The sequence below is a fragment of the Prionailurus viverrinus genome, chromosome A3 (assembly GCF_022837055.1).
Source record: "Prionailurus viverrinus isolate Anna chromosome A3, UM_Priviv_1.0, whole genome shotgun sequence".
NCBI classification, from domain to species: Eukaryota; Metazoa; Chordata; class Mammalia; order Carnivora; family Felidae; genus Prionailurus; species Prionailurus viverrinus.
Genome location: NC_062563.1, coordinates 90186988 through 90205752, shown reverse-complemented (window position 1 = coordinate 90205752; position 18765 = coordinate 90186988). Strand labels below are relative to the sequence as shown.

At 46.2% G+C, this 18765-nt stretch overlaps 1 protein-coding gene across 1 annotated transcript; it reads right to left on the bottom strand.

Moving 5' to 3' along the window:
* Positions 1-294: 294 nt before the first annotated feature.
* Positions 295-18284, bottom strand: CCT7 (chaperonin containing TCP1 subunit 7). The gene is made up of 12 exons (XM_047853897.1): positions 18158-18284; positions 12827-12980; positions 12095-12201; positions 10010-10135; positions 9171-9223; positions 8646-8817; positions 4545-4709; positions 3512-3700; positions 2780-2877; positions 2266-2398; positions 1603-1809; positions 295-667 (listed from the first exon to the last, which is right to left on the bottom strand). The coding sequence occupies exons 1-12, from the start codon at positions 18161-18163 to the stop codon at positions 446-448; spliced, it is 1632 nt and encodes a 543-aa protein (XP_047709853.1). The 5' UTR covers positions 18164-18284; the 3' UTR covers positions 295-445.
* Positions 18285-18765: the final 481 nt, after the last annotated feature.

Sequence of the window (18765 nt, the reverse complement as noted above, 5' to 3'; positions counted from 1 at the left end):
AGGGCTAAACAAGATGACGTCAGAAGAAAAGGAAGGGACTCCACATCCCCTAACTACTTCTGGGACTAAGAGAGCGCTCAGAGTGAAACTTCTGGACGGAGGCCCCTCAGGTGGAGCTCTGCTGGCAGAGTGGACCCTCTGCCTTAAAAACCAGATGCTGTTGAGGACTCAGTCTGATAGGAGAGAAGAAAACTTTTCCATCTGTCAGGTGAGTACATACAAAAGTAAAATCCTGAGCTGGAGTCAAGACATTTAGCAGTAAAAGTCCGGTGCCCAAATAATTTGCAAAGTGAATTCTAAGTCTTAAGCTTTATTTAAATAACCTCAGTGAGAACAGAGTGGGCCAATTATGACCCCTTCCTTGTAATACCAACTAACCAAGACGGGGAGAGTAAGCATACCCTGCAGCCAGCCCGCCGGCCACTCATGAGGGACCGGGTGCCTCTCAGTGGGGGCGGCCCCGGCCCCGGCCCCGGCCCGCAGCTGGGGGAGCGTCCACCGTTGAGCGAGGGTTTTTGATGGTTTCATCTACCGACACGATAAGGCAGGCAGCCTCAGAGGCTGCGGTCAGGGCATTGATGCGCACCATAGCTGGCTCCCACACAAAGGCCTCAAAGTTGTCAGCAATGTCCTCGTTGTTGATGTCCACTCCATACCACATGCCCCCCTGAAATAGCAGGAGAGGAGGGGAGGTTAATAAGGAACTACTCTCAAGTTTCTTCTTGCAAATCCTCCCAAAGACAAGGTCGTTAGGAAACCTCATACTCTGAACTTGCCAGCATTTCCCTAAGAAAGACGGCATCTGTCTGGCATCACACAAAGAACCTGAAAGTGCAGGTCTTCTCTTCCCACTCATGCCCCCAACGACCACCCCCTTCAAACCCTAGACATGCTGCTCACACAAGAGCTCTGGGCCCTCCTCTAGGCAACATGCCGTGTTTGGGGGAGGTCCAGTCCTCAGGTCACCCGAGGACCGTGTATATCACACCACAGTTCTCAAGAGGAACACTTTCCAATCCCTTATCTCGCTGCTTCCATCAGTCCCCACTTCGGATGAGGGAATGGAGATGCAAAGAAGTGAAGGGACTCTCTTTTAAAATTCTAACAAAGGCAGAAGCAAGGTCACGGAGCGCTGCTGTCACAGTACTGAGCACTTAACAAATATCTCTAAACAAATGTTTGCTAAATAGCAAACGAACACATTTAAGTTCTCACAGAGATCACAACTTAAGAGATGGTACCGCCGTGGCTGGACTGCCCAGCAGCAGGGCTCTGGCATGCCTCGCCACCACTGGGAAACCCAGTAACGTGCTCAGCGTGTGCTTCCAGGGAGGAGGCTGCAGGGTCCCCCTGGTTCCTCTGATGGCACCACAAGGAGCTATGATTATACTCTTGGTAGAAGCACTGAAGAAACCCTGGAGGCTCCAGTCCTGGCACTGTGGCTTTCCCTCTGCCCTCAGAGGAGACACAGTTGAGTCGGTACTAGGTTTAGTTCCAGCCCTGTCATGGGCCTGAACACTCTATGGAGCTTGAGTAAGCATAGCACACACTCAAAATTTAGCCCCATGCACCCAATCCCTGGACTCAAGGAGAAGGACCCACCTGAGCATGCCGAGCTCGCAGCTTGTTGAGGATGTTTGTGGCATCAAAGCCAGCATTGTCACACAGCTGGCGTGGGATAATTTCCAAGGCCTTGGCATATGCCCCAATTAACAGCTGCTGTTTTCCTGGAACGGTCCTTGAGTAATCCCGCAGGTACTTGGAGAGCTCCATCTCAATGGCCCCGCCACCAGCCACCACTGAATCGTTCTGCAGAGACCAGACCCACCTCTTAATGCTAACAGGCCCCTGGCTCAAGGTCCAGCCACAGCAGAGTTGGACCAGCCAGTCAAAAGGTCCTCCCAGCACAGAAAGGGAGTAGTTCCTCATTCCTCCCTCATCCCAAACCCCAGGAAGCCTAGATGTGGCTCTTGTCTAGCACATTCCAACCTCCATCTGGTGGACCTTATGGTTTCTGACTATCTCCAAGGTCACCTTGGTCCTCAAGGGCATTGGTACAATCACTGAGATGGCTAAGGACAGTAGCTCCACTGTTTGTGCACGAGAACAAGTCTTAGCCTTTAAGGCAGCATGACCTATTTTGAGAGACTGAGGCTGTCTGTCTATGATTTGTGAGGCAATCAGGGCTAACAGGCCACCCAGGGAAGGATAAGTTATATATGGCAGAAATCACCACAAAGATCCAGGAAACCCCCTGTCTACTACCTTGATGGCCCTCCTGACAATCATGATGGCGTCGTGCAGGGACCGCTCCGTCTCCTCCATGAATTGCTCAGCACCACCACGGAGGATGATAGTACAAGTCTTGGCCTTGGGGCAGCCAGTGAAGAAATTATACCTACACCCAGGATCAAATCATACATGTAAACTTCTTTCTGCTGCCAACCTGCTGTGTATGACCTCACCACGTTCGCCCAACACTCAAGAGCTGCTCTTTTATTCCTCACTAGGGTTTCCAATCCTACTCTTGAAGAGTTTTGGGGAAGGTCTGGGGCTGTAACCCTAGGGCAGAAGATACTGTAGAGTCAGACTTTAGACCCAACTTGATCTTCTGCTCTCCTGAAATAGTTTATATCTGAGTTCTTTATGTCCCAAAAGGTGAGACCTTAAAAAAGAGCGGCACATGTTGTATACCACACCCAAAAGATGGCAGAAGGCCAGACCCAGGCAGGTCTCATGAGCTCTGCAAGCAGGCAGCCCAGGCCTATGGCTTGCTTACCTCTCGCCCCCAATCTGGGTCTCTTCAAAGACCTGGCAGCGGCCCAGCACATCTGCTGACAGAGCATTCACACTGGTCTGGATGGAGCCTCCACAGGCCTGAGGAGCACAAGAAGATAAGATCACCTTCACGTGAAGCCAGAAGAGAGCTTCCTGCCACCTAGTCTCAAAAGCCAATTCCCATGCTAGACCCTGCCACAGTGCCCCAGGACTCCCTGCACTGGACAACCTCCCATTTACCTCCCTAAAAGAGGAGAAAACAAAACAGAACAAAGACCTACAAAGGGCAAGCAGGCCTGGTCAAAAGGAGATGGAGACCTTTTACTTCACCCAACACCCACGCCCCCAAACTAGTGTGCCTTGGGCCCAACAACTAAAGTTATGATCAGTGCTTTAGACCTAACATATCTTGTGGAGATGCTCAAAAAGAAAAAGGAGAAATGTGGCCAAAAACATCAGTACTTGAACTGATCTAGCTGATCAGAGCATCACTGCTAGGTTCCCTCACCAATCAGATTTCCTGACTTGCTCTGGTTACAACGAGCACATGCACATGGGATTGGAGTGCTTCACAGCAAAAAAAAGAAAGAAAAGAAAAGAAAAGAAAAGAGAAAAAGGTTTAGACAGGCCTAGTCACAGGCCAACCTGACAGTGCACTCCAGTATACCCGTAGTAAATTAAAACCCCTCCAGGGCCACAAAAGCCAAGAAGCAGCCTGTGAATGTTTAGTTACCATCATTGTCCTCTTCAGATCCTCCTCTGGCACTCGGCCAGCACAGAACATGTCCCTGTCGGCAAAGTACTGGGTGGCCACATCCCCGATGGGGAGTTTGGACAAGACGACTTTGGCTCCAGAGTGATGGATCCTCTCTAACTTGTCATAGAGAATGTTCCACTCAGCATCAACAATTGCCTGATAATCCTGAAGAGAGACCCAGAAAAGGATAAGGATGCTTGGAGAGGGGAGGGGCGTGAAGGGCAGGGGGGAGATTAGCATATATGGTAGGCTAAAATATACTCCCCAAAATAAAACGTGCTGATGTATTTGGGAATTAAAAAGGGTAAACAAAATAGCCTCTCCTCAGTCCAAGTAACAAGAACCCTACATGAGAACTCAGGAATCACCTAAAACTTTCAGACACCAAAGTAGAAAGAAACCCCAGGACTGGGAGTTACTCCACAGCTGGTATGCCAAGGTGTGAGAAATAGTTTAGCTTGGCAGAGTTGTAGATTCCTCTAAGATGCTGTACCCATGGAGTTCCAATAACAAGATCCATTTCCTCCAGAGGCCACTGTGTTTTGGCGACACATTACCCAACAGCACCTAATTATAGCTGGATGACACTGCTACTCGAGATAGCCTTGGTATTATCAGTGATGGGAGCTCACCTAACCCTACAGTGTGGGACCCAGTGTAGGAGGAGAGGGGCCCTCAACTGCCCAGGTAAGAGGAATCAAAACACTGGGCTCAGTGTATGGGTGGAGGGCAGCTGCCAGCCCCTTCCCTGGGGCCAGAGAATATTTCAGCAGGTCTCCCCTATCCAAGTCTCCTCAGGTCCCTATCCAAGTCTCTTCACTCACAGAGAGAAGAGTGAGAAAAGAAGTGGGCCTAGTATTTGGACATCAACATATTCAGGGGGACAGGAGGAGAATGGGGCTCATAAGGAGCCTGAGAAACAGCTGGGCCCAAGAGAGCCACAAAGACCCAAGACTTTGGCCCAGAATGCTGACCAGCTCCATGCCTCTAGCCAGCTGGTGGGACCTACCTCAACTGTGTGGACTCTGATTTCAGCATTATCTTTCTCAGCTTTCAGCTCAAGCTCAACATTTAAAAGGGCAATCATTGGATTATTGTACTTTTTGGGTTGCATTTCAAACCCAGCGTAAGAGAAAGTCTTCTTGAATGCGACGCCAGCTACTAGCTGGGACTCCTGTTTAAAAAAACAAACAGTTAACAGTTCAGTCACTAATGGCATGAAATGAAATCAAGCTAGTGCTATGCTAGACTAACGTGTCCATTTCTGCACACATGAAAGAGTTAACCACGTCTTTATTTCACTGTTACAACAAAGCCTTTCCACTTTCATAAAAGCTAGGAAAAATACAAAACATATTTTGGTTATCCCTTCAGTATAAAGAAAATCAATCATTCAGCTTACAGGGACTAAGCATGGGAAAGGCCTGTTTGGGCTATTTTCTAAGACTGGCCTTCAAAGCAGGAGCCAAGGGCTAACACTGAATGTATTTACCGACAGTGCCAGGCAAGGAACCAGGCATTTATGAATAAGGCACAGGCCTCTTCAATCCCAACTCACCCCCCAGTCTTCTACTGGACACACCTACACACGCTCCTATTGCACGCGCACACACACAGTCCTGTGTGCAGCATCCTAGGTCTTTCCTCTTCCCAGGAGATGAAGCCAAAAGATCTTAAGAGTCAGAAATTCCCTGTACAGTTCCCAAGCCACCACTGTGGCTTCCCGTGGGTTGGATTTAACAGCAGGGCATACATAGTAAGAAAGCATGTTGCACTTGGGACTGACTTTAGGACTATCTAAAGACCTGGGTTCAAATCTCAGATCTCTTTCTTGCTAAATGACCAAGTCATTTCCCACACGATAAAAAAGGGTATTTCCGTTCAATACCTCTATGTTCTCTGCCAGTGCTAATCTAGAATACTGTCGTCTATCAGTGAACACATACGTGCATCATTCAAATTCACAGCCTCCTACAGGGGGTGATGCCTGAGACAAATCTAGAGGAGCAGAAATCAGTCAAATAGAAAATGGAAAGGATGTTCCCAAGAGGCAGAGGCAGTGTGGTGGCATCAAACAGTGCATTTGCCGTTGTGGGAATGTAAGGTAGAAGGCAGAGGCCAGTTTAGGAGAATCTTACAGGCTCTGCTAAGGACTACCTCTTATCCTGTACGCAATGTGGAATCCCAAAAGGCTTTACACAGGACAGAGTAAATTGTGGAGCTTCGCCTTTCAACAGAAAATAGGATTGATTTAGGGGACATAAGACTGGAGGAAGGGTGACCACTGCCAGGACAATGGTCTTGGGAATAAGTAAAAAGACAGCTTGAAGAAATAAAGAGTAAACTGGTAGACAAAATAAGACAATGGTGACTGAAAGGTTGTGGGAGTTGGGAAAGATTTTCAAAGATAATCCTGGATTTCTGGTGAGTGACTGAGTCAATGGTGGCGATACCAACTCGTCAAGAAACACAAAAAACGGTTTCAGGTTTGGAGAATGAAATAATGAGTTCAGTAGCAGATACAAGAGCATGAGGTTCAAGGGAAAGTTAAGGGCTGAAGATACACATCAGGAAGTTCTGTTAATCCTCAGAATAAGTCAATAATCACTACTACCATTTATCGAATTCTGTGTGTCAGGTTTTGTGTTAAAGGTTTTACATGCATTTAAGGAATGGGGAATAGTCTGAGGAAAGTGGGTTGGAGCCCCTGGCCTTCTCACTAGATAAATTAGTTTTATTTGTTTATTTTATGAGAGAAAGGGAGAGGGAAGGGGGTGGGAGAGAGAGACAGCGCACGCGAGCCCAGGTGTGAATGAGAGGGGCAGAGTGCAAGAGAATGTTAAAAAGCCTCCATGCTCAGTGCAGAGCCTGACACGGGATTTGATCCGATGATCCTGGGATCATGACCTGACTGAAATCAAGAGTCAGATGCTCTACTGACTGAGCCACCCAGATGCCCCAAATTATTGTTTTAAAAAAAAAAAAAATTTTTTTAATTCATTTTTGAGAAAGAGAGAGCGCAAGTGGGAGAGGGGCAGAGAGGGGGAGAGAGAGAGAGAGAGAGAGAGAGAGAGAGAGAGAGAGAGAGAGAGAGAGAGAGGGAATCTGAAGCCAGGCTCCAGGCTCTGAGCGGTCAGCACAGAGCCCGATGCAGGGCTTGAACTCATGAACCTCAAGATTATGACCTGAGCCGAAGTCGGATGCTTAACCAACTCAGCCACCCAGGCGCCCCCACCAAATTATTATTTTTGATCCCTAGTTGAGTGAACTGGCCAATCTAATCTCAAGAGTCCAGGGAAATAGGAAGGCCCAGGAGAAGATGGATGACTGTTACCAAAGTAGTGGGTAAAGACAAAGTCAGTAAGCCATGATGGGCCAAGAAAGCACTGGTACCTGGGGCCAAAGACAGGGGAGTAACTCAGATGACCTCCAAACTCCTCACAAGTTTTATTACAGAAAGAGAACCTCAGTCCACTGACATGTGCCATGACAGGAGGAAGGACAACAGAGTGGGAATGCAACTCAGAAGGGTAAAAGTCAAAGAACAGAAAAGTGAAGGGCCAGGCCAGGCTATAATATTTGAAGCAGGTCTTGCCCCATCCAAATCCCTTCAAGCTGGGTCACGAAGATAGAGAAAATTAAGTAGGGCAGGCCAGAGTGGAGAAAGGCCAAAGCAGCATAGAGATACCAACAGAATGCTTCCGGATAGATACTACTGTGTTAAAAAAGAACAAGTTACAGTTAGGTTGTGCAATGCAGTAGCCATGAACCACATGTTGCTATTTAAATTTAAATAAATAAAAATTAAATTAAAAATTTAGTTCTTCAGTTGTACTAACTGCATTTCAAGTGCTTGGTAGCCACACATGGCCAGTGGCTACCATAAAATGGACAGCACAGACATGTAACAGTTCTACCGTGACAGGAAGTTCTATTGGACAGCAATGAATTAAAAGCCCCACATGCTGATATGGATCAAATTCTAAAATAAGTTGTTAATGGCGCCTGGGTGGCTCTGTCAGTTGAGTGTCCAATATTGGCTAAGGTCATGATCTCATGGTTCACGAGTTTGAGCCCCATGTGGGCTCTGTGCTGTCAGCTCAGAGCCTGGAGCCTGTTTCAGATTTTGTGTGTGTCTCTCTCTCTGGCCCTCCACTGCTTATCCTCTGTCTAAAACAAACAAACATTGGGGCGCCTGGGTGGCGCAGTCGGTTAAGCGTCCGACTTCAGCCAGGTCATGATCTCGCGGTCTGCAAGTTCGAGCCCCGCGTCAGGCTCTGGGCTGATGGCTCAGAGCCTGGAGCCTGTTTCCGATTCTGTGTCTCCCTCTCTCTCTGCCCCTCCCCCGTTCATGCTCTGTCTCTCTCTGTCCCAAAAATAAATAAACGTTGAAAAAAAAAAAATTTAAAATAAACAAATATTAAAAAAATTAAGTTGTTACATGGACAAAAGTGAGTTACAGAACACTATGTATTATAAATAAGCACTTGTTTTTAGGAAAGCAGTATTTACATATGTATTTACAGATGCGTAAAACAATTCTGGAAGCACCTACTCATACACACACATACACACACACACACACACACACACACACACACACACACACTCACTTATTAGTGGTTGTATCTGGGGCAGGAGTGGTGAATGGGATGTTTATTTTTTTCCTTTAGGATTCTTTTTACATTTAGAACTATGTATCATCTATCCAAAATAAATGAATAAAAGAAGGGACATGGTCATAACAGCTTGGGCATGTCACTTGGAGAATGGACTGAGAAGTACTTCTCAGGCTTATTAACTGAGAGGGTCATAGATAATTTATCAGATGGAGCTAGTCCCATCCCCTCCCACATTACACTAAGATTCTAACAATCAACTAGTTCAAACTGCTGTTCTGCTGACAAGTAAATATAGGTCCACAGAAATTACAAAATATATCTACAGTCACAGCCTGCAGAGACAGTATGGGGAATACAACTCCAGTCTGACTTCCAGCTCAACACGCATTCTCTCTATTCCTGTAACATGTGTTCATCTCCTGTACCAACCTGTGTGAAGGGTCAATATGAAAGCATAAGGCCTCCTAGGGAGGATGTAGCAGGCTTACCTCTAGGGCACCACCCTGCACCTTTTTGATTCCAATCATTTTAAGCTGCAACAGATCATCGAGCATCATCACTGCATCCACCACCATCTTAGCGAAGAAGGCTTTCTGCTGGGAAATCAGCTTGGAGCTCAGAGCGGTCATGGCACACTTCTCCAGCAGCTTCCTCTGCTCCCTGGGACACAAGGATAGGTGGGACTTGTGTCAGGTCTGGAAAGCCCCTTGTCTGAGTCTATTGCAATGTGTAGGGGGCTTCTGTTCTAGCCTCTAAACTCAGCCCACATCAACTTCATCTTCTACAATCTTTAGGGCAAATTATCATTGACAGATGGTGACTGCAGTCAAAGACCTTGTATGTGACAGCTTTAAAATTACAGTCTACAGCCTCTTTTGTGCTGTGAGCTGGGGCACAGCCAAGGGTCTAGCAAGAGCCAAATAGCCCCAGGCCCATATAGGGTGGCAACACGCTTCTACATCCAATTTGGCCACAAAAAGTCAAGGCTCTGACAAAGCCCACTGCAAACTTACACTTTGTCTTCCTTCTTCACGGTCACAGCAATCTCTTTGATCTTGTTAACTGCCTGCCAAGAACAGAAGCTGAGTGAGTCCCTGGTGCCAAAGGCAAACTGGAGAGGTGGGTCCCAGTCTCTCTTGCCACTCTCTAATCTGTTTACTCCCAAATTGTAAGCATTTCCACTCTGCAGCTGAAACACACTTCTGAGTCTTGTTGCTGCCCGGAAACACACAGCTCTATGGTTTAGAAAACTCCCAGCGACAAATATACAGTAGGTATAGTTCTGAAGAATCATCAGGATATTTCCAGGACTTAATTCTGAATATGCAAGGAACACTAAAACAGATGAGTGGAAACAAGCTAGGACACTCGATTGGGCCAAACCTTCTGGCTTAAGAAAAACACTCATGACAACTGCTAGCACTATATATTATTAGACACGTTATGTATGGCATACATATCTGTATGTTAAACTTAGTATCTTTTCAAAAGCACTTCTCATATGTGATCTCATGTTACCACCCTGAACCAGAGATATTTAAGGGAGAAAGTAAAGCCTAGAGGGACCGACTTGCCTAAGATCACACAATGAAGGTCAAAGGTCAATAAAAGCAGGGTCTCAAGATATGTGTCACGAGGAACTTTAGATAAAACAAAAAACCTCTCACTGAGTCAGGAAACCTGAGGCTTAAAGAGATTAAGGAAATATCTAGTCAAATAGCTACCGAATGGCAGAACAGAGATTCATAGGGAGAATTGAGAAATGTCCAGGGAACCCTGTTACCTCTCTCTATACTCCGCTAAAGGTATTATCCTGAGAAACACAAGGCTAAGGTAGCCAGTATTCCCATACCAACTGGGTGGCAGTGCGGAAAGCTCGGATGATGATCTGTGGGTGCAAACCTTCCTCCACATAGGGTTTCACCTGCTTCAGAAACTCTGCAGCCAGCAGGGTCACTGAGGTGGTGCCGTCACCGACCTGGAAGAGGATGACAGGAAATTCACATTTCTCAGAGTGAGGAATAAGGCCTGAGACCCCATTTTTAGGCAACCTACCCATTTAAACTAGGGACTGTTTAAATGGGTGTGAAATGTTTTTTCTGGAAGCGTAGGTGATTGCGATGAGTACAAGGAAGGTGACAATAGTTAGGTATCTATCCCATCAAATGGCTCTGAGCTACAAAATGAATTCCTCAGCCAGGCCCATTCTCCAAAAAGGGCTGATTTTGACAAAGTTCTTCAGGATATGAAATCATATACACAGACTAACCAACAATTTATTTATTACATACAGGCACTATGATGATTAAGACAATCCCAGTCATGCTTATAATACAATACTTATGTGTCTGGTAACAAGAGGCATGAGACAAATATTCTTCAAGGAGCACAAAGTACTATAGGAGTTTACATAAAGATAATTTACAGCCAAATCCTACTAAAACAAACCTTCCAGGACCAGCCAAAGTCCTTTATATTTTAAATACTGTTTGGAATTGACAGATCACTAGTCTGCTAACCTTTCTAATGTAGTAATATTCCACAATGGGATCTAAACCCTTTATTTATTTATTTAAGCATTTTATTTATTTCTGAGAAAGGGAGACAGAATGCGAACTGGGGAGGGGCAGAGAGAAAGAGGCACAGAATCCAAAGGAGGCTTCAGGCTCCGAGCTGTTAGCATAGAGCCGGATGCGGGGCTTGAACTCACAAACCGTGAGATCAGGACCTGAGCCAGAGTCCGACACTTAACCGACTAAACCAATCAGGCACCCCTCTAAACCCTATTTTTAATGAGGGAGAAGAAGAACTAAAACTAGCTTACCTCTGATTTGGCAGAAATTTATGTTCAGCTCACTTTATGTCCATTGTGTAATGTGAGGGACTCTCAAAGGGGGAGAAAGTGTTACTGTGGTAAAGGGTATAAGCTGCCAAATTCCTGGCCAGAAAGGTTTTAGTCAGTAACAGGTCAAATTCAGACTCTTCCCACTTTAATTTCATATAAGCCATACTGTTTTGTAGGCTACTGGGTCCTAATACACCTTTTTATATAACTTCAGAACCTATCTGTAATACTGTAAAATGCAAATCCGTTTCTGTCAACATTTAGTATCAAGACTCCAGTGTTAGAAATGTTTTAAAAGATAGACTGGTCAATGCCACAGTATTGTACACTTAAAAATGGCTAAAGTGAGGGACGCCTGGGTGGCTCAGAAGGTTAAGCAGCCGACTCTTGATCTCAGCTCAGGTCTTGGTATCAGGGTTGTGAGTTCAAGCCCTGCACTGGGTTCCACACTGGATGTGAAGCCTACTAAAAAAAAAAAACAAACAAAAAAACCCCAAAAAAACCTGAAGTGGTAAATTTTATGTTATCTATATTTTACCAATATTAAAAAAAAAAAAAAAAAAAAAGATAAACTGGAAACCTTAAAGTTTCCAGCCCCATCTTAAAAGGTGACTAACACATGAGAGCTTAAACTATTTACCAGGTAACTGAAAGGAGCCTGGTCCTAAGATCTCAGCTACATGTAGGGAAAGAGTATGAATTAAAAAAAAATTTTTTTTAACATTTATTTATTTTTGAGAGACAGAGTATGAGCAGGGGAGGGGCAGAGAGAGAGGGAGACACAGAATTCAAAGCAGGCTGCAGGCCCTGAGCTGTCAGCACAGAGCCCAACGTGGGGCCCGAACTCACAAACCGCGAGATCGTGACCTGAGCCACAGTCGGATGCTTAACCAACTGAGCCACCCAGGCGCCCCAAGAGTATGAATTTAGGAGATTAACTTCATCTAAATACTTTATAATTTATAAGCACGTACTACTTATGACATCATAACTTTAGATATATAATCAAAAAACTTTTAAGACAGAAGAGCAAAGGAGCAAGCAGACATGTGTTTCAACCTTCACTTAAACACATATGCTTGATCTTCCCACCTCAGCATCTTGGGACTTGGCAATGTCCACTAACGTCTTTGCTGCAGGATGGACAACATCAAGGAGTTTCAGAATTGTGGCCCCATCATTAGAAATCGTTGCTTTGCCTTAAAAGGAACAAACACAAAGTAAAAATTTAAAGACCTTTTCTCCAGTTGGACTTGGAGCCCAAGCACACTTTACTGGGATGGGGTAGAGGAGATCATGGCATAAACTGATCTTTTTATAGATTTAGCTCTGTGCACAAAGGGCCACCTAAAATCACAAACTTCTGAAGACCATGAGCTACCGATTTTCTCTGAACAGCATTTAGCATACATTGAACTGGATGTAGAAAATACTAAATGAGAATGAGAAACCATTTAGATATTCTTGACATAGCTGATACCTACTATTGTCTCACATGTCAGTTAATATACTAAAACATGAGGGGGAATTCTGTCTTGGTAATATGATACAATGGGAATGACCAAAGTTAACTTAGATAGTTCTCTTTCATGTTTCCAGGCTGCATCTCTCTATGAGGCAACATGTTCCTGAGCCCAAGTTCTTCCGTATATCCCTGTAGGGTTCAGCATTCAGGACAATGTATGAAATGGAACCATCTCCTAGCGAGCAATCCCTCAGAGACCTTACAAGCAGTGGAATTTCTGATACCAACTTCTGCTAGCCCCAGCACTCCCCAGGAGTCTCCTCTTCTGCACACTGGCCTGAGGAACCCTGCAGACTTACCTCGGCCATCTACGATCAGCTTGTCCATGCCACGAGGGCCCAGGGTGGTTCTTACAGCTTCTGCAATCACCTGGCAGGCACTGATGTTACTTACAAGCTGGGGGATGCCTTGGGAGCTATCAGTCCCCTCTTTCAACAGGATAACTGGTGTGGGCTACAGAAGAAAGCAATTGACTGCTTTTAATAATCATCTACTACAATGAAATTCAAGGAGGGAAGGGAAAAGAAAAATGTTCTCATCTCTCTCATAACAGAAATACCTGGAGGCCTTTTGTTATTTTTTTATTTGAGAGAGAAAGCACATGCACGCACAAGTGCAGGAGCAGGCTCCACGCTCAGCGCAGAGCCTGACTCAGGATTTGATCCCACAGCCCTGGGACCATGACCTGAGCCGAAATCGAGAGTCGGACGCTCAACCAACTGAGCCACCCAGGCACCCCTCTGGAGGCCTTTAAAACCATATTCCCACTGTCCACCACATAGATTTCTTAACCAGCCTCTACATCCATAGATAATGCCAGGACTACAACATACCCTACAGGCGTGCTAGAAAATGGTCATGAGAAGCATGATTTAGTCTAAAAGAACAAATCAAATACTGTTCTCCAGCGCTCGGCTGGACGAGCATAGCCTTTTCAACTTCTGACACTATTCCCTGTGTTGAAGAATTAGGTCAGAGCACAGGAGGAAGAAGCCCAATGTTCACCCTCTGGCAAAGCAACCACTTATCTGCATTACAGCTTAATCCTAGGGAAGCTGATGGGGCACTGATGCAAAACACGAGGCGCCAGCAGCTTCAGGTGGTGTCCTGGAGATGCCCAGGCAGGCAGCTTTACCACAACGCTCAGCTGGAGAGCAGGGAAGCAGCATGTTGTCCCGCCTCACAAAACAAGTCTAATTCATACAGCAGTGTTTCCATTCCCGTGCTGGTTCCACAGAGCTTCCTTGTGACCAATCTCCAACCAAATGTCCCACAGAAGTTTTTCTCTATTTTGCATGCCAGTCTTTGTTTTGTTTATTTATTTTTGAGACAGAGAGAGACAGAACATGAACGGGGGAGGGTCAGAGAGAGGGAGGGAGACACAGAATCTGAAACAGGCTCCACGCTCTGAGCTGTCAGCACAGAGTCTGACACGGGGCTTGAACTCACGAACTGCAAGATCATGATCTGAGCCGAAGTCGGACGCTTAACTGACTGAGCCACCCAGGCGCCCCTGCATGCCAGTCTTGAGAACAATCACTATCCCCAAAGGGGCTTAATTGGCAGACCTGCAGAAACTCTGGGAAGACAGGGATACCCGCGTAAAGGCCTGCTTAGCTGCCTCTGTTCCAGTGACCATTAGCCTGACAGTAATTCCTCAGCTTAGCAAACTAGAGTCTGTATCAAAACCTGTGCCTTCAGAGATGAGCTCATAAACCAGACTCAGTCTTCCCTGTGTTTGTGACTAATTTTGTATGTGTGAAACAAAACAGTAAAGATAAAAACTGTTTTAAAACTTGTTATGCTATGTGTGTGCTATAGGCTGCAACTTAAAATTTACTTCTTACCACAAATTACCATAACAAGTTTGAAAGCCACTGCCCAGGCCCACCCCTGTGGGTGCTTCAGATGAGCAGGAAAGGAAAGCACAAGGTTGTGTCAACTCAACAATAAGGAGTCAGGGATTCACACACCAGAAAGTCTAGTGACCCATGAGGCTGACTCCATATTCACTGGCCAATTCCTGAAAAAGTTCAACTCCTCTGGCTAGTGTAGCAGGAGGGCAGTGGGTAGACAGAAGACTGGAAAAGGGCTGAAGAGGCAGGTGAGAACCAGATGGCATACTCAATTGTAGATCATGGTAAGGAGTGTAGATTTTATTCCTACAAAACGAAGGCCTGGAAAACCTTTTAGCAGAGGAATGGCATGTTCTTTTTTTAATGTTAATTTTGAGACAGAAGAGAAAGCGGAAGCACATGCGCCTGAGTGAGCAGGGTAGGGGCAGAGAAAGAGAGAGAGAGATTCCCAAGCAGGCTCAGCTCTGTTAGCGAAGAGACCCTGTGCTGATGCGGGGATTCACCTCACATACAGAGAGATCATGACCTGAGCCAAAACCAAGAATTGGACACTTAACCAACCAAGCCACCCAAGGTGCCCCACGAATGGCATGTTCTGATTTACATTTATCTACATAAAATACAAAGAGAGAGAAAGCAGGAGGCAAGATGTAATATGTAAGTGCATAAAAGGGGGCTGGAAAGATGTGCATCGAATGCTAACGAGTAAGAGTGGAGGTAAAGAGGGTTCTGACACTGTATTATATGTTTTAATTTTTTTCTAATGAACAAACTTTTTTTTAAGGAACGCCTGAGACAGGATGCCTAGGTGGCTTGGTTGGTTAAGTGTCCAACTCTAGATTTTGGCTCACTCAGGTCATGATCTCACAGTTTGTGAGATAAAGCCCCACATCAGGCTCCACTCTGACAGCACAGAGCCTGCCTGCTTGGGATTCTCTCTGCCCCTCCCCTGCTAATGGGCGCGTTCTCTCTCTCAAAATACTAAACTTAAAAAAAAAAAAAAAAAAAAAAAAAAGCAACTTTAGTAAGAATGCCTGTCAGATAATCCCCTAAATCTGGGGTCAGGCATGGGCTGGAGGGAAAATTCCTTCCCTTTCACCAGTGTCCCAGGTCTGGAGGCAAGAAATGGCTTCTTTGGCCAAACTTCTTTCAAGCCTCTTCCACCTTTTGTAAGGAAAAAGGTGTCCCCACCTTCTCCTAGTCCTGCTAAATTATTCCTCATGGCAGCCCCCAAGCTTCCTTGCTTCATCCTTGCCCCAGATAGTCTTACATTTCAAAACAAAAACTAACTTGGGTCTCAAGTTCATCTTATTGCCTTCAACAAATTTTCACCTCTCCAGCAGGCTAACATCAATGCATGTAAAGATTTTTTTCTCACCCCCCCTAAACTGTACCCCTATTTATAAGAGCTACCCTGGCACCTTCTGCCAAAACCACTTTCTTGGGGCACCTGGCTGGCTTGGTTGGTAGAGCATGTGACTCTTGATCTCGAGGTAATGAGTTTGAGCCCCATGTTGGCTGTAGAGTTTACTTACTTAAAAAAAAAAAAAATATATATATATATATGTGTATATATATACACACACGTATATATACATATGTGTGTGTACATACACATGCGTGTGTGTATATATATATATATGTATATATATATATATAAAGACATTTTAAAAAACAAAAGTTTCTTATCAACAGGCCAGCGATTCACCAGAGCCCCAATTCTTCTAACATATTTTCTCAACAGCAGCCAATAGGGGCACCCCGAACAGAGGATCCCGTAATTCCCTCTTTGCTTCCTCGTGGCGTAATTTTTATATCACCATCAATCCCAAAGGTAAGGACTATAGGAATCTCAATTTGTGGAGCGCCTAGATTTGGCCACACAGAAAGCAATATACAGCAGCTTATGGTGTTAAAAATTCAACTTTACATATACTTGCACATGTTTCATTCAAACCATGAACTAAGATAGCACCAGCTTCTAATTTTTGGAAAAGCACTGGCAGTGTGGTGACACCAAATCCACAGAGAGTTCTTAAATACAAAGCAAGGAGCAGCTGCCCACAGTCCCTTTGTTCCCTATGCTTTGTAGGCCCTACAGAAGTCTCACATTCCAAAAGGAGAGATATAAACAGCTAATACCACAAGGAAAAAGAGCAGGGGTCAGTTCAGGAAAAACCCAAGTGTGGTGGAGCATCCCAGTAAAGGGTTTTATCACCAGATAGAAGAACCTTGGTCCTGATCCTCAGTTCTTTCAATGCCAACCAAAACTCTTATGGTAGCCTTGTCAGCAGGATAGATTACAGGGAGGAAAGGAAGCAAACCACTACCTAGCAGAATAGCTAACATTTGCCAATTGCTTATTGATGCTGGGCACTTCATATGTATTAGCTCAATGAATCCCTTCTAACACACTGAAGGCCACAAATTTAACATGCTCAAAGTCACACACATAGTAGGTGGCCCACCCTAAGTTACAAAACTAGGCATTCAGTGCGGCTCCAGAGCCCTTACTCTCAAGGGCTCTGCTGACTCTGCACAGAAGATGAAGCCGACTTCAAAAAAAGGTAATGCTGAAGAGGGACTGAAAAAGGGCAGTACTGGAGGTATAAAGGGGAGAAAGTACAGATAAATCCTAGGTTCCTTCTCTGTGGGTGCAACTGGATTCACAGGACATTCCCTAACAGAACGCTTCATATGTATCAGCTTGACATCTACCAGGACAGGAAAAAGCAGCAGAAGCCCAGAAAAGAACAGAGAACTTCCTCTGACTGATAGAAATGAGTTAATTGCCAAGTGCACTACAGGGAGCAGTAAGTATCCCAGTCAGCGTTTTGCCTCAAACACCTTCTTAAACGCTGGCCCTGTTCAACAGCAACTCAAGAGATAGCAGGAGGCTTGGGAATCCAATGGAAGTTATCTACAACTGAGATGGCACAAAAAGATGATGCAGAAGTGGGGCGGGGGGCGGCCCTGCAGGATTCATCAAGACCCCCAATTCAAGAAAACGAAACCCAGAGTTAGATGGCCAACTAAGAAAAGCCTGGCCCGAGGCCAAATCCGGAAGGACAAGACAGGGTTGGAGTCAAAGCCCGGGTCCTTCCATCTCTGATGTGCTGTCCCCATCTGCCCTCTCCATTCTCCCGGCTGAGGAGCTGCACCCGCAACAACCAGCTAGGTACAGTATATTCAGCAGGCGCTCAATACGCGTTTACTTAAGCAATGAACGAGTGTTAAAGTACAAACCAAGTCTGTTTCCATTTATGTGGCAGCAGGCGGGCTGACCGACCGGCAAGCAACCCTAGGTGAGCCCTTCCGCTCAGCCCAACACAAGGTCCCCACGCTGCCTCTGCCCTGTTCTAGGAAGCACACGTTTTTACATCCTACATTTCCCCAGGCACCAGTGCTTCCCAGCCGACCCGCCGACCGCGTATGCACGCTCAAGTCGGGACTCATTTAACACGGGTTACAATTGCGGGGGGCTCCAAAAACCGGGTCCCCTCAGCCGGCTTGCGGCCCCGAAGCAGCTTGGGACTTGTAGTCCCCAGTCGGCCACACCAGAACCTTCCCTCCAGCCCCACGAAGTCCTCGCCCATGCTCCGTGCTCCGGCCGAAACAGGCCGCGGAGAGCCGGGGTCGCCCACAGACAAGGGGTGGGGGCAAAGACAGAGTTAGTAGGCAGTGGAGGGCTCTATGGAACTGACCCCGGCCGGGCGGTGCCACCCAGGGGCTAGATGGCAGCGGATGGCGACAGATAGGCGAAACGCCACTCACCATCATTTTGGAAGTTCGTTTAGTGGCCCGCTACACCTCTCTCTTCTCCGCGTCTGGGCCGCCCAGCAACCCCACAATCCCCCGCGCCAGAGAAATCCCCAGAAGCTTCGCCGAGCCGTTGGCTCGGGAGAGGAAGGGGACGGGCCACTTCCGCTACTCTATGGTTTGCTACCACAGAGTCAGTACGGCTAGAAAGGCCAGAGGCCTGGGCCTCGGAGGGAGAGGCGTTGGTTACCGAGGGGTCGCAGGATTGTGGTTATGCATTTCTCTTTGAGTATGTAGACTCCTTGCTCGGCTCGCATTACCCACTAAACCCTCATTCCTTCGCCCACCTCCGAAAGCCAGACCAAGGAACACAGTAAGCACATTTATTGAACGCTATGGGACAGGCTTATGGTAAATAAGCAAATAAGCACCTGGTGAGAGATCTCATAAGCCCTTCCAATCCTATGACGTTGGTACTGTTATGTCTATTTTGTAGATGAAGGAACTGAAGCTGAGAGGTTATGAAAGGTGTCCACGGTCACAGTTGTACACTAAATGGTAGAGAAGCAGGCGTGGGCACCAGGCACCTGGCCCCAAATCCCGTTTTCTGGCTCTTCACTGAC

Excerpts from the sequence above, each read along its gene's own strand:
- CCT7 (XM_047853897.1), bottom strand. Across the intron at positions 10,136-12,094 it reads CCAAGTCCCAAGATGCTGAG|GTCGGTGACGGCACCACCTC; the intron begins GTGGGAAGATCA and ends ATCCTCTTCCAG. Across the intron at positions 4,710-8,645 it reads TGCAGGGTGGTGCCCTAGAG|GAGTCCCAGCTAGTAGCTGG; the intron begins GTAAGCCTGCTA and ends TTTTTTAAACAG.